A 21756-nucleotide genomic window follows, 5' to 3' on the forward strand; every position below is an offset into this window, starting at 1 on the left:
TGTGTCCGACTCTTTGCGACCCCAAGGACTGTATAGTCCGTGGAATTCTCTAGGCCAGAATACTGGAGTGGGTAGCCTTTCCCTTCTCCAGGGGATCTTCCCAACCCAGGGGTCAAACCCAGGTCTCCCGCATTGCAGGCAGATTCTTTACCAGCTGAGCCACTAGGGAAGCCCATGTAAAATGCATAATTCAGTAAAACTATTTAATTCTACCTTGCTTAGCAGGGATCTGAAAATGTTAGTGGGAAACTCAGCATACTTTTCACCACTATCCTTGTTTCACATGATATTCTAACATAAAGGTCTTAATGCCTAAGGGTTATCAACTGTGTTTCTTCTTATATATAGTGATTTGGTCTTTAGGAAACATATTTGTTTTCTTAAAGTACCAGATAATACTTTAAACTTAAGTTCATCATTTCTGTTACATATTTGCTTATTGAACTACTTTTCAACTGGGTTCACGTTATTTTTAAAGACTCAACTAGCTCTAACCAAGGCTTCAGAGAGAAAAAAAAAATGACCAAAAGGATAGGTCAGCCAAAGTGTCTTTTTTAATGCTAACTAAAATATTTATCTAAGACAATCTAACACTGCTCTACAGAACCTTAAATATTTATGTTTTCAAAGAAATCATCACATACCTAGTTGACTGACACCTTAAATACACCTAAATAAGGGACGGTAACCACTGTTTTTTCTAAAATTGTTGTGACTACAATAAGAAATTACTTTTTAAAAGCATGTGGGCTTTACATTTCTTTTCAGATTATAGTTGATTAAATTCATAAAATAGAAATATATGTATATATACACATACTCACACTACACGTGTGTGTGAAAGTCAGTCTCTGGTGAAGTCAGCCAGTTTACATTCTCCTAGTTATATCATAACATTCCATGCAAATACTATATAAGCGTGCCTCATTTTAATGTAAACTTTCTAAGTAATAGTATGATGACATGGTACCAAGTCTTTGCTATTTAAATAAAATATAACAATTATAATAAAAGGATATGAACTTTGAACATTTCTAATAAAAGGCCTATATTACTCCTTTTTCCAAAATAAGAAAATTAACTTCTTTTCAAATAGGAAGCTTTAAGAAAACATAGTCAAATATTATGTTTTTGTACCTCTGACTTTGACTTAAGTGACATTTAGGGGTAAAGAGGCAAATCAAATTAAGAACATAAATCTTTTTGTCTTGCTTTATATAAATAACAAAAAAAGACATGTTCAGAAGTTATAGATTATATCTAATGATTCCAGAGCTCAGAAGTACAAAAGCAGATTTTGTATATGTACTGATTCGCTCATCTCTCTGTTCTTCTGACACTGAAGGAAAGGAAATCAATGCACTAGCAAATTCAGAAGTGTATTCATTTTTCCTCCTTTCTACCTACATCTTGAATAGAGCAGAATTAACACTCACACAGCTGACAGGGAGCTGTCTTTCTTTGGCTTCTTCTTTTCCCGGGCATCACTGAAGTCCAAGGCAGCTTTGTCCATGCCGAGTAACTCGCTGATTCTGTCTCGGCCATAGAACTCTCCATATTTATCCATAACCTGGGGCAATAATAAAAGCATTTTACAGACCTCCACCATCAAGTAGTCTCATCTATGTACGCACATACAAACATCAGAGTATTTTAATACATAATACATGTCTTACTTTCAAGTTCATTTAAAAATCTAACTTACAGCTCATGTTCTCTGATCATATTGTTAAGGTCTAAGTGAATTTAACAGCATTTATTTATTTATTTATTTTAATTTTATTTTATTTTTAAACTTTACATAATTGTATTAGTTTTGCCAAATATCAAAATGAATCCATCAGAAAGATGCTAACAATAACCCTGTGTACGAGACAGCAAAAGAGACACTGATGTATGTATGGGGCATTTATTTATTTAGGGCATGCTGCACAGCATGTGGGATCTTAGTTCCTCGACTAGGGACTAAACTTGTGCCCTTGCATTGGAAATGTGGGGGTCTAAGCACTGGACTGCCAGGCAAGTCTACTTAAAACATTTTAAATAATACCTAGCTGAAGAACATGATTTCTAAGGCAAGAGGAAGGTATGCAGATAGAAGAGGATGGGTTGAAGGAAATGGGTAAAGGAGTGGTGGGAGGTAATGGAATAAGGTAACTTCTACCAAATTCATACTTTATGTCGGGAATTATGCTAAGAATTTTGACTTGTTTTCCATCATGGGGCTCTTTCAATATGGAAGTTTCCTCTTATTAGCATCCTGCTCTGCAGACAAAGAAATTGTATCTTAGAGAATGTAACATGCCCAGGGTTGGTCAGCTTGGCAAAAGAGTGGATGAGGAAGCATCCAGGCAAGGCTGACTCAGCAAAGGTCTCCTGCATAGAGCACAGCACGCCACTGGGATGGTCACGACATGCTGGTATTCCCTCTGTGGTCTCCACCTGAACCTGAAACCTTGTCACATCCTCAGGTCTTCAGTTAATTCTGGTATAGATGCTTTATCCATCTCTAGAATCACTTCTTAGCAACCCACCTTGATTTCCTTGCCCCTCTGTCCTGTCACATTTGCCTGGCTTTGCCCAAGTACTGGGTTTTTAATCAATGCTTGGACGTGGGCTCACAGATCACCTGTGAGCTCAGTACCTCTGTCTCTTATATAGCAACTCTTGGCCTAGGGTTTATGTACCAGGAGGATCCTGCACATCAGTGAAAATGAGGCAACAGCAAAATAATGAAAGAAATCCAGAAGGAGAGAGAACTGGCAGCAAAAGAGGGAAAGAAAGCAAGGAAAAGGGATTTAGGAGAAGCAAAGGCACTGGGAACCAGAGGGAAAGGAGGGGGGATGTTAAAAGATTAGAGTAGGTAATGGAAAAATACATAAACAGAAAGAAAGGATTAGCAGAAATTTAAATAAGCATTTTTGGAATGTGTACAAACAGGTAAAGTGAAATAAACATAAAAGAGCAATGGTCGTTTAAAGTCCTATGAATGTATACTATTTAGGTTCATTAAAACAATTTGTTTTGCATTATTCTCACAGTACTGAAAAGGGGCTGGGCTGATCTGAGTGGGAGTTCTTTAGGGGTTATATTCTCACCCAGGAGGACAAACTGGACCCCAGAGCAGGAACGCCATGAAGAGTCTTAGCCACAATTACAATTTGTCTACTTATTTGACTCTAGATATATCATTTCCTTTGGAGATAACTTTTGCTTCTTTATATTATTAAATAATTAATATGAATAAAATATTCAAATCAAATATGAATAAAATATTCAAATCTTTTTTTTTAATTTAACCTGTGGTGGGTTCATGTTGATGTATGGCAAATCATCTATTTTAAGTTACTTAAAAATGATTCTTTCAAAGCTCTGGCCTAATTTGGATGACTCATCTGCATTAGTGCAATGCTACTACTTTGCGGTCACTAGGAGACAAAAAACTTGCACCAAAATGAAAATCAGCAAACATTCTGGTCCTTCCAACTAGAAAGTCTTGAGGGGTTTTTGTGTTGTTCTGTTTTCTTTAATGTGCTTCATTTTAAATGATGTACTTGATTTAAATTCTTGGCAAACTCTCTTTCTCCCCTCAGACTGGTAACAAAAAATTTGCAGCTCCTCATCACCAACCACCCTCTGAGTCCCACTAAACTGGTGGAATCAAAGGGGGAAAAGATCACTCCATTCAGCGGATATTTGTGGCCCTTCTACCTCAGACCATATATATACCCTGGAGCTACAGCTCATTATGGTACATGGCATGAATTGATTCAGCTTGGCAACTGGAGGGTTCAAGGAATAAGAAGGAGCTGCAAAATAATGTTTACTGTATTTTACAATGTACAAGTACTGTGTATGCCTTGTTATATTTTCTTTAAAAAGTGATCTACATTAAATAATGTGTGGTAGGAAGAGCATAGATAATCCTTGACTCTCAAAATCAGAGCTGACGGTCTTAACTATCTGTCTTCTTCCCACCATCCTATGACGCAGTGTGCATCAGAAGAAAAAAACTATCAAAAAAAAAGGTCTTTGAAGTTTATATAAAGTAATACAAAATGTAGTTGTCTGTTGTTATACAACTTTACTTCTTTATTGTAAGGCAGGATTCTAGCCCTGGTAACTTAGCTGTCTTATCAGAAAAGAACCTTCAGTCAGGTACCCAATCTCAGAGAAAATTCTTACCAGTTCTTTTTAATGTACAGGCTGAGCACTGTTTAATCACCTGAGTCAGAGGATGGGTGGATGAGCAATGCTTATTTAATTTTTAGCTGCAGAGTATGGATTTCTTATGAAATTTTTGAAACTCATATTCAATCCTATTTCCATTTTGAAATGACATTGACAGATAAAGCATACCTCAATATCTCATTCTACATATGAGCCACAGCAAATTCAAATCTGAATTACACTTTAGGAAAAAATAGAAAATGTAAAGTGCTCTAAGTAGTATTACCTTTCTTTTAACAAATTTGTCCCAGTAGTTGTTGGGAAATGACCTAAAAGATATAAAAGCACAGAAGTAAAATATAGTATCATTTAAAAAAATGATAAATAACAATATATTGTTTGGAATAAACAAAATCCTAAAAATAATATGTAAACATGTTCTTTCATTCACAGAAATTACAATGCATTTTTCCCATCTTATTCTATAAATTTTCTATAAGAATATTAAATATTATTTAAAATGTTAATATATCCATGTAAATCACAAAACATATGGACTAATATTGTTATGGATAAAAATATGAACATGTTTATTAATAAGGAGTTATATTTTTATTTATGTACAATATGTCAATATATACATTTCTTTGTCAATTGTCTTTAAAAATTAAAGTATCTAAAAATCTGTCCTTGTTTCTCCTATGAAGTTTTAAAAAAAAACTCATTCCCACCTTGAGAAAACTCAAGGAAACTGAGCATATTATCATCACATGATCCTGGCATCTTAAGAATTCACCTAAGGGGACAGACTTGATTGGATTTAGTATTAATAAATAGAGTTGCTGAACAAAATATTGGGCTTCCCTGGTAGCTCAGAGGTTAAAGCGTCTGCCTGCAATGTGGGAGACCCGGTTTCGATCCCTGGGTTGGGAAGATCCCCTGGAGAAGGAAATGGCAACCCACTCCAGAATTCTTGCCTGGAGAATCCCATGGACTGAGGAGCCTGGTGAGCTACAGTCCACGGAGTTGCAAGGAGTCAGACACGACTGAGTGACTTCACTTTCAAACAAAATCTTCACTTTCAAACAAAATATTGAGCATTTAGAGTAAATGTTTATATGGCTATGTGCTATGGCGGGTCGCTCAGTCGTGTCCGACTCCTTGCAACCCCATTGACTGTAGCCCACCAGGCTCCTCAGTCCATGGGATTCTCCAGGCAAGAAGAATACTGGAATACTGGGGTGGGTTGCCATTTCCTTCTCCAGAGGATCTTCCCAACCAAGGGATAGAACCCGGGTCTCCTCCATTGCAGACAGATTCTTTACCATCTGAGCTACAGGGTTGCCCTTCAGATGTTAATAACACACATGTAAATCATCCCCATTTGAACTTACTAGAAATCATAACTTTTTAAGAATAAAAAAACTAATTACAATTAAAAAGAATTTATTTCATTAAAGTAGTACAACGACTAGAAAATATTGTATCATTAATACCTCTAATAATGTAAATTAGACTTCAATGATGGATTTATATCTGAAGCAACAGCTAGTCATTTGGATTTTGATCTTGTAAGGCTAAATAATTAGTACACAGAAAAAGCATTTATTTTTCTGTCATATTTTACATGTCATAATGCTTAGCTAGGTATATGCCAGACTGCTGGATGATACCAATTAAAAATTTCCAACTTAGATTAAACATGTGAAATTCAATATTTTTGCCTTTAATGCTACAACCCTTTCCTTAATGAATACTTTTGGCTTCCTCTATGCTTTTCTGTGAGATAACCGTGCATTGCAGGTTGTATACACACTTCCCTGAACACTGAGTAATGGACGTTAAGTTCCATTACTGCCGTGGAAATGGACCTAAAGCCATTTTTGATGGAGGAAATCAGAACACAGAGGGCAAAAATTGATGGCATCCATTAAGAGGATGATGGAGCTCAGTCATTTGATTTTCTTGGCTGAATATATAACTATTACTCACTTCTGCTAAACTTTTGACAAATCTGCAGGAACTCTGGCCAAGTATTTTACATCCTGAAATTTTCTGAGCACAGAAATGTCTCATCTAATTCTTTACTCACTGTGTGTTGATTACGAGTCTATCCCACTGGCCTTTAATATCATCTTCTGAAGGCTGTTCTGTAATATAAAGCCCATCAAATTCCAATTTTCGAGCTACTTCCTTCTCTCGCTTAAAAATAACCAGTGGGACCTACATTTGAAAAATAAACATGTTAAAATTAGTTTACATTAACCGGCATCTCTTGTGGTCACTATCTATACAAAACAGCTTCTGGAAAGAAATATTTCCCATGTTACTTCCAGGAAAGTAAACAATGAGTGAATACGAACCAGCCATGTTTAGGCAGAAAGAGGCATCTAGAGGTTTTAGAAAAACAGAAGATAGTGCAGGTATATGTATGCATATGCTTTTAAACACAGAGAGGTTCATAGATAATTTGCATTAATGAAATAAATTTTAAGTATTGAGAAAAAGATTATATAAAATTTCTTTTCTTTTGCATATACTATATATATAGAGATGTAATAAAAGAAAGCACTGTTATAATGTTCCAAAATGCATACTTTTAAAAATTTTTAGAACTTTGAAAAATCTTTTTAATAACTGCCTGTTCAGCATGCCTATATATGCTATTTTGAAATAAATTTTAATTTCAACATCAGCAAAAATGTTTGTCAATTTGCCAAAATGTCTCCAGAATTTACTGACACTCTTTTCATATGCCCAGAGTTTACACAAGACACAGATGCAAAAAAGATGCAAATATTGTGGAAGTACCTAAGAACACCCCCCTTCCCTCTCATAAAACAAGGGAAGGAAAGGGAGGAACAGGTATTTCTGAAGAAAACTTTACATTCTGATCATTTACTCCAGACCCTAGTTTTTCAAAACTCTTGTATAAGTTTCCCAATCGGAAGCAGGGAACAGTGAAACAAAAGCCCTGCAGCATAACAGTGCCATGTTAGGAAAAAATAAAAGAGGTTTGCAAAGGTTTGAAGCTCTGAGCACTTGGAGAGACAACCTTGAGTTCTATTCACCAAACTATACCACTCCCTTAAAGGGTCTAGGAATGAAGCTACACTGTTTTCTGGGTGATGTGTGACAAACTGTGAAGCATTTCTGCCAAGGATGGTGAGAAATATGTGCCTAGTAGCAGAATAACTGAAACGACTCGGAGGTCAAATATGATCTATTTCTAGAATTTTTACTACACTGAACATTGCTAGTTACATAGTGGGTTGGTCACTGCTGTGCTGTCAAGTTATAGGTGAAATTTTCCATATGTGAATAATTACTGTGGGGAAAAAAAAAAAATTCAATGTGACAGCTACATCCCCTTCCCAGGGCAGCCTGTAGCCAATAACTGGTCAACACAGAGCTCTAAAGGCCAGGCTCCAATGACCCCAGCCCAGGACCACCCTGAAGGGGTGTCTCAGCTTCAGAACAGAGGCTGTGACATGCCCTGTTGGGTCTGTACTGTAGCCCCACTGCTCTGTCTTCCCCATGCTGCTTCTTCCCTTTGCCCCTCAGGTGTTGATGGAACAGTCCCTAAGAAACTATGTGTCTGCAGTTTTCATCTCAGAATCTGCTGCCCCAGAACAGCATGCATGCACGCAGACACACACAAGTTCCTTGGTGGCTTACTATCTTACTTTCAAGCAGTAGTATCCAATGATACAGAAGAAAGAGATGACCGTGTGCAGAATGGCTAATATCCGCAGTGTGGGCTCCATGTAGCCACTGCTCTCCTCCAGCACATAGTGCACTGCGATGATTCTAGGCGAGCTGCTGTCCAAGCTGCTAACTCTGGCATTTTCACTTGAACTGCGAGTGGGTAGTTCCTTTCCTTCAACCACAGAAGAAGTGGAGACCTGATTCAAACCATTTAGAGAACAGTCAGTTCATTTTCTCTAAGAGATCAGGGTAAACAAGAAACAATGGAAACTCAGCCTTATCAGCAAATAGCTGGATGCGAAGCCACTGCATGATGAAAAGACTAAAAGCATAGGCTGAAAAGACAGCTTTTCAAAAACCCAGCACAGGGAACTATATTCAATATCTTATAATAACCTATAATGAAAAAGAATCTAAGAAAGAAAATATATGTGTACACACACACACATAAATGAATCACTTTGCCAAAAACTGAAACTTAGACAACATTGTAAATCAACTAAAATTCAATAGAAAAAAATGGCAAATAATGATCATATTTTAAAAATTCCCTCTAGTCTAACCAGTTACCAGGGTTAAAATGCATGCAGGGGAAAATTATATGGCTAAGCTGTCTTGTCAATGATCAAAAGAATTTAATGGAATACAGGTATGCCATACCAAGATACATGTGACACATTCATACATGTGACATATCCAGCCAAATCTGGCTATAAGTACTGTGGGCAAACCCTCTAAAATCCCATATTCTTCAGTGGGGGCATTTCTCAGTGCTAAGGAGCTAATCTAGTCTTGCTGTCCTAGACAGTCAGCGATGTGCCTGAGATTCAGGTTTTCTCTTTCATCAAAATACATTTCAGAAAAGGTGTTCATGTGCTTACTAGTGGATCTGTCAAATCATTACATTCAATTCAGTCTATTTGTAGTTTCATATTGGTTATTAAAAGACTAAGGCATACGTACCTTATAAAAGAGCAAGATGAAATTGATCGCAAATGCGACAAATAAGGCTAACATTCTCATGTTGTAGAAGTTGCGAGCAAAATAGTTCTGAAGGTGAAAAAAATTATTAAAAGGTCATTGAATCAAGAGATTTGAAATTTGCAAGCAATTGAAATAAAGCATTCATACATTTACCAAAAACTATTTCTTGACGGGCTACCATTTATTAAGTCCCATATTTGGTGCTGTCAACATAATAGTGAATAAGCAAACTTAAACCATCATGGAGTAGACAGATAATAAAGAAGCACACTCACAGATGAAAAATAGCCTAACTTCAGGGAATGGTAAATGCTATGAAGAAAAATCCACCAGACTAAGGACTTAGGGAAGGGGGTACTATCTGGATGGGTGGTCAGGGAAGGTTCCTGGGAGGTGACATTTGAGCTGAGGCCTAGATGCCACAGGGAAATAATCAAGTGAACATCTGTGGGAAGGGAACATCATAGAAAGACCTCGGAGAGCAAAGGTCTTGAATTCTGAGTGATGCTGGTGTGTTTGATGGATAGTCAGAAGGTACCACAGTGAGAAGAAGAGAGAATGGGAAGGAATGAGGTCAGAGAGGTTAGAAGGGGACATCGTTCTGTAGGCCTTTGATAAAAAGTCTGTGCTTTGGGCTGTGGATAACGGTCACTACACAGATGTTATGTGTGTAAACATTTATCCAGCTGAGCTGTACAATTGAAGTCTGTAGACTTAACTGTTGCTTGTAAGGTGTATCTCAATAAACACAAAAGAAATGTTAAAAAGAGAAAAAGTGTTGCTTCTTACAGTGCAGTGGTTCAGTGTCTGATTGCTGGGACCATACTCCCTGGGTATGAAGCCTGACCCCACCACTTCCTCACTGCAGGATGTGGACAAGAGACTTAATCACTCTTGTAAGCATCACTTTTCTTATTTGTAAAGTGGGGATAACAACAAAATCTGTTTCATAAGTTTGTTATGAGGATTAGATAAGTTACTACAGAGGAAGGTAATCATTAATTTTATTATTATACCTGGAATTACTATTTTACTGTAAATGAGATGGCAAGCTCTTGAAGGAGCTGAAGAGGGCTTGATGTGATCAGATAATGATTTGGAAAGATGATTCCAGCTACTGTGTATAAAGTAGACTGGAGGCATGGAAGGCAGGGGACCAGTTAGAAAGTTACTGCAGGATGCAGAAAGAGGATGTTGGTGGTGGTGGTTTGAACCAGTGGTGGCTGTGGAAATGTTAAGAACCAGGAAAATTCTGGATATATTTGAAAGAGAGAGCTGAGAATTATTCTTGGATTTATCTGAGGTAGGAAAAAGGAAAGGACTCAAGAGATGGTAACTTCTGTATCCTGGGGTCTGAGCAAGTAAGTAAATGCTTGGTGTCATTTATTAAGCTATGGGGGAAAAGTAAAAAACACTGATTGGACCAGAAGTGGGTTTAAGTGAAAAGATTTGGGGACATACCAAGAATTTGTTTTAATATTAAGTGCAAGATGACTGCTGCTGTTGCTAAGTTGCTTCAGTTGTGTCTGACTCTGTGCGACCCCATAGATGGCAGCCCACCAGGCTCCCCTGTCCCTGGGATTCTCCAGGCAAGAACACTGGAGTGGGTTGCCATTTCCTTCTCCAATGCATGAAAATGAAAAGTGAAAGTGAAGTCATTCAGTCGTGTCCGACTCTTCGTGATCCCATGGACTGCAGCCTACCAGGCTCCTCCATCCATGGGATTTTCCAGGTAAGAGTAATGGAGTGGGGTGCCATTGCCTTCTCCACAAGATGACTAGAAAGTATCTATCTGGATATATCAGGGGCTTTAGCATTATAAGGCCAAATCAGAATGATACTTCATTAGTTATCCCTCTCCACAGACACACCCGACTTGGATGGTGTCATCTCCCAACATATGATCCTAACTGTTCTGCCACCATTTATAGGACCAAACTTGGCCACTGCATCCAAACTGGGTCAGTCACACTGGTTCTCCTTAGAAGGTAGGACTGGGTTATACGGGCTGGGTTAGTGACTTTGGTTATCTGAGCTGGGAGGTCACAAAGACTGGCATCATGAGAGGCACTGTGGCACCTGACTGTGGCCATGATTAGGCTTGTGCATGCAAACAGGTGTGCAAAGAAAGTGATGGTGCAAAGAAAAACAGAAAAGAAGGCACCTCTGGGACAGAAGGATGGGGGAAAAAACCTACATTACTTGCTTTGTTCAACTGTGGTTACACAGACTCTTCAGGAACCCACTGGGGCTGCTACAGCTTATCACAGCGCCTGTACAACCTCACACCCTAGCCAGACCACACGGGCAGCCATGGCCACTGTGACAACAAACCAAACCACGGATTATCCAGAGTTACCTCAAAAACATTTGCATTCTGTCTACTCTTTATTAAATAATACAGGAAACATACAATGTAGTTTAAGAAAGCATGCTGCTGCTGCTGCTAAGTCACTTCAGTCGTGTCCGACTCTGTGTGACCCCATAGACGGAAGCCCACCAGGCTTCCCCATCTCTGGGATTCTCCAGGCAAGAACACTGGAGTGGGTTGCCATTTCCTTCTCCAATGCTGAAAAGTGAAAAGCGAAAGTGAAGTCGCTCAGTCGTGTCCGACTCTTCGCAACCCCATGGACTGCAGCCTACCAGGCTCCTCCGTCCATGGGATTTTCCAGGCAAGAGTACTGGAGTGGGGTGCCATTGCCTGTAAATTATTTAAAATATGTCATATATATAAACATTTATGTACAAGCAGTTAGAATATATCATGACTGAGAACAATCCATTTTCCTTATAGGTGAAGTTCTATACTATATGAGTTTTTGGTCTTTTTTTTTTCCTCAAAGGTTAAATGATTTTGCCTTTCAAATGGCTTTATTATGGAGTGTTGTTCTTAATTTCTAGGTCTGACATTTTTGGTCAGTACCTCATGTAGGTTTATTTGAGACATTCATCTCCCAATCTTTTCCTATTTATATGATATAAATATATAATATTTATACACATATACATACATACTCATATAAAAGGTCTTTTAGACAAAATTTTTAACAATTCCATCCTGTATGAATAGGAATAGAGAACTACATCTTCTTTATTTTTTTTCCACATATAAGCAGATATTTTATTAACTAAAGGAACATTTCTGAAAATGTTTAGGATACTACATAAAGAACTATCTTCTCCCTCTTCTTTCACTTTTTTACTTATTTCCATTTTAAGAATAATTTTGAATAGATCATCTTATCATTGGAGAGTTGGCTCACTGCATTAATATTTTTATAACTGGATTTTTAATAAAAGGGCAATTCAAGAAAGATTGACTAACCCCACTCTGAAACATCAAGATGAATTACCTGTCCCCTAGAAGATCTGTTTTGCTATCATGTATTGCAGAGCCTTACATAGTGTCCTGCAAAGAGGGAGCCTTGGGGTATGTTAATTAACTTACCCTTAAAATGTCCTTTTGGGAAGATGCTGGCAGTCACTAAGTCACGTGGTCTCGGGTCATGTGAATGTGTGCAGAGATTATGGGTTTGACAATAGGGAGCCATGGACCAAGACACTGATTTTAACATATAAACACTAAGATGAGCAAACACAATATACGTTCAGGGCTGACTGGGTTCCCTGATTACCACCCGAGGGAAGGTCAGTGGGTATTTACTGCACCCGAATGATTATGGTCTTACAATGTATCAAAAATAATACTCATTCTAAAACATCTTACTAGAAGTTTCTGTTGATAGGCTATGATTTTCTTCCAGAATGCTGACTCAGGAACTTCTGGCTCTCCATATCTGTGTGTGTGGAGCTGCCTCAGTTTTTGTTTACCCTTGTCTTCTTTGGCTTTTTCTTCTTTTTCTCCGTCTTCTCCTCTATGAATGCAAATGAGTGAAATATAAACCACCCAGACACCAAAGAACTGAACAAGTTTTATGCCAAAATATATAAACATACAAGTATTCAAATCATAGTATCAGTTTAAATAACTGATACCTCTTCTAATTTTAGAATTAGGGGTAGAATTTCTGGCTTATCATAGCCTCCTGTATATTGATAACTCTGTGAAGTTCCACTCTATAGGACATCTTACAGGCTTCAATTTTCTTTGTATCTCTACCCAGCATATTGCTTTCCAAGTGTACAATGAAATAGTTAACTGAAAAAGGAATAATGGAGACTTTCTTTCGGTTGTGACTTTCAACATACCTTATTTTTCAATTCTGATTTTAATGTTCAGTCTCTAACACTGACTAGCTATCAGGATTTAAAATCAGAGGCATATGCATTTGGTTGTTGACAGATATAGACAATGTCAATATGTTAATTCTGCAGACAATAATGGAATTGGGAGCACTGAAATTTGATACCTAAACCTCTCCGGGTACAAAATACCAAGCCTTCATGGAGATGTATTTATGTACATATGTAATCATATATATGTAAACCACATAACATAACTCATACTTAACCCATATGAGGCTTTTCCAACATTATTTTTAACACTTAAGAGTCGCCACTGAAATGACTGTCAAGCTCTGTTATGTTTGTGTGTGTTTCATTGTTATAGTCCTTTACGTGGCCATTTTTACAACTGACCCAACAGTGCAAGACCGGTGACAATGAATGGCTCCGACTGTGAAGAATAGACAACAGTGACCCTCAAATGAGGCCTAATTCAAACGAACCAATGGTAAAAATACACCTTTGAGACAATAAAGGAAGCTTGAAGCTTAATATTTAGCAGCTATTAGACAGTATTTAAAGAATTGCAAATTTTGTTTAGTGTAAATAGAATGATAAATATGGTTCTTTAAACAGTCTTTAGCTGTTCAAATTAGTAATAACTTAGTAATTAGTATACAAGTTATATAAATTAGTAATGTATACAAGGTACTTACAGGTGAAATGACATGGTGACTAGTATTGTCTTTAAAACAACTTGTCCCACAGAAGGCCCCACAATGTGTGTGTGTGTGTGTGTGTGTGTGGTGGGGATGGTTGGCAGAAGAAAACCTACATGCAACAAGGTTAGCAAAATGATAATAATTATTAGAACTAAAGTGAAAGTCGCTCAGCTGTGTCCAACGCTTTGCGATGCCATGGAATAATATAGTCCATGGAATTCTCCAGACCAGAATACTGGAGTGGGTAGCCATTCTCTTTTCCAGAGGATCTTCCCAACCCAGCAACTGAACCAGGGTCTCCTACATTGCAGGCAGATTCTTCACCAGCTGAGTTACCAGGGAAGCCCGTATTAAAACTAGGTGATGGGTTTATGGCTGTACATTATAACAGCCATTTATACATTCTCTCTTTTGTATGAGTTTGAAAATTTTACAGGCTTCAAGTATCTTTGTGTCTATATATTGCATATTCCTTTCAAAGTGTATGATAAAATATTTAACTGAAAAGAGAATAATAATGATGACTTTTTTTGGCTGTGACTTTTCAACATACCTTGTTTTTAAATTCTGATTTTAACGTTCAGTCCTTAACAATGACTAGCTGTTAGGGCTTAAAACGCTTCTAAATTTTCTCAAATATCTTAGAAATTAAAAAATATGATTTTCCCTGCAAAAGTGTTAAATTACTCAAAAGGTTAACTCTAGTAATGTCAAGCATGCATGTGAAAAAGTTGAATAAAACTGTTTCCCCATGAAAAGATTAGAAACAAGAATTATTTCTGAATTATTCACTTTAATATTATTTTAATTTTATAGGTATAACTAAATTAACACAATTCTAAACCAACATTTGTCTAATCTAGGGGGGAAAAAACAGACAATGAAAACAGGCCAAAGAAAATAACAGAAAAGAGGAGAAAAATAAAGTGCCATGCAAGAACAGTGGTACTTATGCAGTTAAAAATTTGCTTTCCCTAATTTTAAAAATATGCATATAAAACTGTGCAAACTTGGGGAATGATGTAGGTTTCCATTGTTAACAGGAAGCCAGTTTTATAGGAAATTACACATTTTCATTGTTTCATATGCAGCTCTTTATGTCTTAGTAATGCATTTATAACTGTGCTCTCCATAGCACCAAGACTGTAGGTGAAAACGAAGCTTCCTAAGCTCCACACCAGCCCTGCTGACTCAGAACCTGTGCAGGGGCCCAAGAAACTGTGTCTTTAACAGACTCTCCAGGTGGTTCTTCAGCAGGTGGCCCTGGGACAGTGTGTTGAGCACCACCACTCCCTAAGAGTCTATGCGATGGCATTCAGAATGCCTGTCCCCTCCCTTCTTTACAAGGACAGAATAGAGGCTCAATTAAAAAAAACTGCAACAGTCATCTTGCAGAGAATATCACATGGAATCATAAAGTCGTTACTGCTGAGAAACACACAAACAAAATCCTCATGGAACCAGAAAGAGACAGGAGTGCCCCCCACACCCCTCCAGGTAGGTGTTTACACTGATCCCCACCCACTGAGGATGAGGCCTTCCACTGAGATGACAGGTGTCACCTTGCAACCTGAGATTCTCTCCACTGCATCCCCGAACGGAGAGGATGTGTGAAAGACACTGACACAAAGCAAAGGGCACAGAAATGACACGTACTCAGCTTTCTCGGGTTCGGATTTGCTTTCTTCTTTTTCTTCCTTTTCTTCTTCTTTTGCCTTCTGCTCCTTGGATGAGTCCATGGGAAAAGAGAAGCGGGATAACACATCACTTTTGAATGAGTTCAGGAAGCTCTGTGACCCTGTGTCAAATTGTAACCTATAAATGTTGCCCTCCTGCCTCAATCGAGGGGATAAAACTGCCACGTGAGCCCTTCCTTCTGCTGGTTCATGCATTTCCCCTTCCCCACACTCACCTGCCAGGCCAGCAGGGAGCACCAACTTTCTAAGCTCCTTCCCACTTATTTCACAACTACCTTCTTTCCCTTATTCACCTACTCAAATCTTACTCATCCTCCAAACCAACATAAGTCCCACTTCTTCAGTCTCAACCAGCTACTCCAAGCCATACTGAGCTTTCCATTTTCTCACGTAATCTCCACAGTCTGCGGCCTATGCTACTTACCACTTAATGATTTTCTAATTTTTTTCATGAGTGGTTTATCTTTCTAATAAACTCTTTAAGGAAACTTGAGAGCAATGATTACATCTTACATTTCTTTTAATTCCATATGATACCCAGGGGGACCAGACACATGGCCAATCCTCATAAAATATTTGTGGATGGAATGATTATTGATCAACTGCCTAATATCTTGAGAGTGAGTACCAGAGTTTGTACCTTCATAGTTTAATGAAATAATTTGTAAAGGACCTTCAAAAAGCCGGCTGGCTCTGCCTACTAAAAAGCCATTACTCTTTGGCAAGTCATCTACTGAATACCACTCTGGCACAAGTAAAACAGCTGATGTCAAGTTATCATGCCCACCTGAAGTCCAGAGAGCTGCTGTGATTGGAGGTAAGTTACCTGGAACTTTTCTTGCACCTCTGGGATGGGGACGGGGTTGCTCATGAGGTCACTCAGGCCAGCATTGGGATTGTGAGGAATCAGTTTGTACTGCCCTCCTTCTCGCTTCAGGTCCAAGCCAAAGATATCAGAAAGCAGGTCACTCTCCTCTGACAGTTCCTTCAAGTCCGTCAGGTCTTCAGAGGGCAGGGCCCCTTCCAGGGTTTTCCTCTCCCCCTCCTCCCCGTCTCCTCGAACCTCATCTTGTGTGGGGTCTGGCATGTTGGCCAAGAGCTCCGCCACTTTGATCTTCTTCGCACCTTCGACCAGGCTTCCTCCCAGCAGGAGGCTGCCGATGATGCGAGAGAAGCCTCTGAAAACGCTGGCTACAAAGTGCAGGAGGCTCATCAAAATACTCCAGTAGGATGTAAAGAAGGCTGTGATCATGTCCTTCACTGTCATCTTCTTCACCTTCTTCATCTGCTTCTTCAAGCTTTTCAGGCTGAGCATCCGCATAAGGGTCAAGATATTGTACCTGAGGGCAAACAGGGCGGACTTGACCGTCATGATGGAAAAGAAACCCATCCTTGGACCCTGCTCCTCCGGCTTCTCCTTCTCACTCTCCTCTTTATTCGCTGACCTCTCATTCAGATCTGACTCTGATATCTGAGCCGCCAGCTGCATCTCAAAGATGGTATCCTCGCAGAAGTTCACGAAGAGCTCCATCTTCTCTTTCTCCCCTCCTTCATTGACCACGTCAAATATAAATTGCCTTTTGGATTCCTTGACCTGGGGCTTTTCCCACTGGGTTCGGCTGGACTCACTGATTTCAAAATACACCCTCTCGATGCGCTTGGCACTGCCCATGATCTCGATGCGGCCCAGGAAGGGCTGGAAGTAATTGAGCACGCTCTCGGCCAATTCCAGGAAAGTCTGCAGCCGGGTGTCATTGGGCATGTGTTCGGAGAGATTTGTCAGAAGCACTGCCACATTGAAGCCAATGTCCTTGGCAGGCTCGTGGAACCGTTTGACAAATTCTTCATAGTCCAGGGTTTCATTTTCATCTGTCTCTGCACAGGACAGGAGAAACTCAGTCTCGGACTGGGTGTAGTGTTTATGGCTCTCCATGGCTTTGTGAAAGTCCCTCTTGGAAATAACTCCCTTACCATCGGGGTCATACTCTTTGAAAGTATCAGAAGATGTCAAGTCCTTGAGCTTTAAGAACATGTCAAAAAACTTGAGAATCATCTCCACGTTGTTGGAAGATTCCACGAGCATATCAACCATCTGTTTGCCAATGGTGCCATTAACAACATTGCCTGGGGATAAAGAATTGCATTGGCTCAAAATGAACATTCCCAATAAAACCAGTGTCGATGGCAGATAGGAGCCAATGTACGTTGAGTGTGTGCTCAGTTGTTGTACCCTGGTCCAACTGAGTAAGTTGCTTCTAACTTGAGCAGATAAATAGTAAACATCTTAAAATGTCTTAAATAAAAGTGCCTATAGAGAAAATAACAATATAAATCTTATATGACACCTGAATCAAAGATAGCTCTTTTCTCTTCCAATGTGTGAAGGAAAAGATGGATAATTACTTGTAAACTCTAATTTTAGAAAGTGATTACATGAACACATGCAAAAGCATATTTACAAAGTAATTAGACTAATGCATGTAAACAATATGTGATGAAAGGCTGACATTTTTTCCCTTTAATTGATCCTAGAAGCAACACACTTTAGGATTTTTTAAAAAAAAGAAAAAAGGCAGACGTTTATATTATCCAAAAGCCTGAAACAGAAATCCAGTCTCATATTAATAATAAAAATGAGTGTTTGCCTAGCCCTTTGGGGATAAAAAAATCACTGCTCACAGACATTACACCTAATTTCATGTTCATACCTGAAAATACCTGTGAGACAGGTAGTTTTTATTATTAATTATGATTTTACTATTGAGGAAACTGTGTTTAGCAAGGTTAAATTAAATTGTATGCTGTAAAATGATTATTGAGAGCTAGGGCCAGGACTTCAAACGGAACCACTGAGGGCAAATTAGATGTTCTTTCTGATGTAAAATGTAAACGATCTCCTTACATTTCTTCATAGTTCAGAATGTTTATAGCTAGAAAATGGCATATTATGAATAAGCCTGAGAAAATGAGATATTACCCTAAATTATAGAGTCATCATTCCTTGAACAGAATGTGATATGTAACACAAAGACGGGTATCAGAATAAAGATACATGATGATGGGTTTGTGGAGTTCATCTGTGAGGCAGTAAACACCAGAGTTAAGAGCATGGGCCCAAGGGCTTTCCTGGTGGTCCAGTGGTTAAGATTCTGCCTGCTAATGAAGGGAACACGGGTTTGATCCCTGGCCCAGAAGACCCCACATGCCTTGGGGCAGCTAAGCCCATAGGCCACAGTTACTGAAGTGGTACACCTAAAGCCCATGCTCGGCAATGAGAGAAGCCCCCACAATGAGAAGCCTGAGCCCTTCAACTCGAGAGTAGCCCCCACTCACCCCAATTAGAGAAAGCTCACAGGCAGCAATGAAGACCTAGTACAGCCAAAAAAAAAAAAGGCATTGGCTCAGGAGCCATGCTGTTGGGGTTTGAATCCAGATCCCACCATCTGCTGGCACAGCAACCTGGGCAGATTTCTTAGCCTCTCTGCACTATTTGCAAAAGAGTGATAATGATACTATCCAATTCACAAACCTGGTATTCAGATGAAAAAGTACTTAAACGAGGTTAATTTTAATTCATTATTCCTTCAGTTATTATGTCTGTGTTGCTACTATTTAGACTAAAACTTGAATTGAGGTCCTGGGAAAAGGATCTGTGGTTGGAGAATACAGAGTGGCTGCCAACTAAGGGTTTCAAGCAAACACTGCATCTTTAAAGTCCTAGAGCAAGGTGTGTCTACTACCTTAATTAGCTAATGCAGGGCAGACTAAGTGAGAGAGAGAAATTAGAAGGACTTAAGAAAAAAAGGATAGGGAACATAATAGCAAACATTCTATAGTGGCTCTGGTCACATTCACATGGTTTCACAGAATGCTCGCAGAAGCTGTTCTGAGCTCCGTCTCATAGAGGAGGGAAGTGAGAAACAGAGACGTTACTCATGTCAGGGTCACGCTGCCTGGGTCAGAAAGTGAGATGTGGGTGCTGGTGGCGGATCTCAGAACCTAATCTCTTACCCACTATATTTACTGCCTGAGATAGAAAGAAAACACAGTAGCAAAGGAAAATAAGGTGGAAAGAGAGAGAATGAAAACCCAAGAAAGAGGCATGGAGCGGGGAGAACTTAGGCTGCCACGAGCCTTGGTGGGTGGGGTGCTCTCTACTGCCTTCTCCACCTGCAGAAATGTAAGGACCCACAGGAGCTATAAGGCAGTCAGCTCAAAGCAGCAATTTACGCATTTGGAGTGTCCTCAAACATCTGTAATCCCTACTGCTTACAAACAAAATGACAACAAACAAAACCCTCTTTAAGGTACTCTCTGAGGAGCATACCCTTTAAGGTATCACTGTGAAATGAAAAATACCACTATAAAATGAAGTACTACTGGTTTCACTCCATAGCTTTGTGACCTGAGATTGGCAGGATTTTTTTTTTAATTAAAAAAAAAAAAAACTAACTTGAGAAAAGAGTAGTCAAGCCAGCAATAAGTCTGAGGTATCTGTCCCATTTTGGCACTGATATTTTATCCTTTGCAGCAGGCTGACTCCCAGAGCAAGCATATACGGAATCCTTCAAAGAATAATGGGGATTTGAAGATGTAAATCAAAACTACCTTCCAACATGGACAGCAACATGACCACCATGTCCTTCTGAAGATCCATCAATTCTTTCAGTAGCTCAATTTGACTGGAGTCCTGAAAGTATTAACACAGTGCATTTGAGATAACATGAGAAAATTACACAGCAAGAATGTCATACTTATTCTCACAAAAAGAATACCTTTCTACCAATAGCAGACTTTACAGCATTATACAGCTAAAAAGAAGCCAAATAAAAATCTGCAGCTTATTAAAAATACACACTTCAGAATGAAAGAGTATTTACTGTTGATTTCAACTCATATTTTTTAAAGTATTCGTAAGGACAATGAATAAATCTAACAAGAGTATGGAAGAGCTAAACAATGGTGGAGACCCTCGGGTCAGGTAGGCAAGAACCCTGGGCATCTTTCTTCTCCTTGAAAACACTAGACTTGTCTTTTCTTCTTTCTAACTTACTACACTGAGATGCTATACACGTTGTAAAACTAACTTATTCTGGAAAACACAGGCATGACAGTGATATGAGATAAACTCACCCGACATAAATCTAGCCAAAAAATGCACACAAGTATCTTATTTACCAACTTGATTAAGCTCTTGGGTATTTCTCTGTTTAAAATTTTCTGGGTTTTTTGTCTTTGATTTTTCACCATGAAACAAAAAATTTTATATAGATATGTTGTGTATAAACATCACTATGCTTAGATTCATTGCCTGAAAACATGGAATATTGATATCTGCATTATAACCCCATGCGTCACCAGAGTTTTTTATTTTAAAACTATACTTTTTTCAAAAAAAATACACATATACCTATATATATATATGCACACACACACCCACAAGGTATTGTTTTATTCACATGAATTTTTCTACACAGGAAGCCAAATTTCAACACTGTATGAAGGATGAGATGTATTTCTTTCTAAATAGTTGGTACCTCAACTAGGTCTATAAACTGTGAACAACTGTTAGGTAGCACTGCTAGATGTTAATAAAATGATGGAAATACATCCAAATAAGAACTCTCTTGTGATAAATTTGGTTCATGTTGATTTTCTTTACTTACTAAAATGTCACTAGCAATTAGATGAAACAATCATGATATTTCCTTATTTGGTAGAAGTTACCAATAACCAGATACTGACAAAGATTCTCTCCTTGACCAAACTTGCCAACTCCTCTGGGCCCTCTTCCCAAGTAGGCTTTAATCTTGGTTTATAAAGCCTTGAACAACTGGGAGATGGGATTAGCAGATGCAAACTATAGGATGGATAAATAAGATTCTCGTATGTAGCACAGGGAACTATATTCAATATTCTGTGATAAACCATAATGAAAAAGAATACTAAAAAAAGAATGTCCATATGTATATAACTGAGTCATTTTACTGTATAGCAGAGATTGATATAACACTGAAAATCCACGATTTGTTGTTGCTCAATCGCTACATTGTATCCAACTCTTTATGACCCCATGGACTGTAGCATGCCAGATTCCCCTATCCTTCACTATCTCCAGGAGTTTGTTCAAATTCAAGTCCACTGAGTCAATGATGCTATCTGTCTCATCAGCAAATCAACTACACTTCAGTTAAAAAGAAAAAAAAAAAAAGAGAGAACAAAACACGACATGGTTTCTAACAGCTCAAAGCTACTTCACTAGGAAGACCTCAACCCCTCTTAGGGTGCTT

At 38.6% G+C, this 21756-nt stretch overlaps 1 protein-coding gene across 10 annotated transcripts in view; it reads right to left on the reverse strand.

The window, feature by feature from the left end:
- Positions 1-21756, reverse strand: part of RYR2 (ryanodine receptor 2) — an 820811-nt gene that overhangs the window by 43480 nt on the left and 755575 nt on the right. For all 10 annotated transcript variants that reach the window (XM_086382784.1, XM_086382783.1, XM_086382782.1 and 7 more), the window contains 9 exons: positions 20075-20156; positions 16293-17590; positions 15426-15493; positions 12590-12737; positions 8842-8928; positions 7857-8075; positions 6263-6393; positions 4457-4499; positions 1437-1570 (listed from right to left, as the gene is read on the reverse strand). In XM_086382784.1, the coding sequence (XP_086238910.1) occupies positions 1437-1570; positions 4457-4499; positions 6263-6393; positions 7857-8075; positions 8842-8928; positions 12590-12737; positions 15426-15493; positions 16293-17590; positions 20075-20156 (2210 nt within the window). The remainder of the gene's footprint in view (positions 1-1436; positions 1571-4456; positions 4500-6262; positions 6394-7856; positions 8076-8841; positions 8929-12589; positions 12738-15425; positions 15494-16292; positions 17591-20074; positions 20157-21756) is intronic.

This window comes from Bos grunniens, chromosome 28 (genome assembly GCF_055505025.1).
Source record: "Bos grunniens cultivar Pamir isolate PY7600 chromosome 28, Bosgru_T2T1.0, whole genome shotgun sequence".
NCBI lineage: Eukaryota > Metazoa > Chordata > Mammalia > Artiodactyla > Bovidae > Bos > Bos grunniens.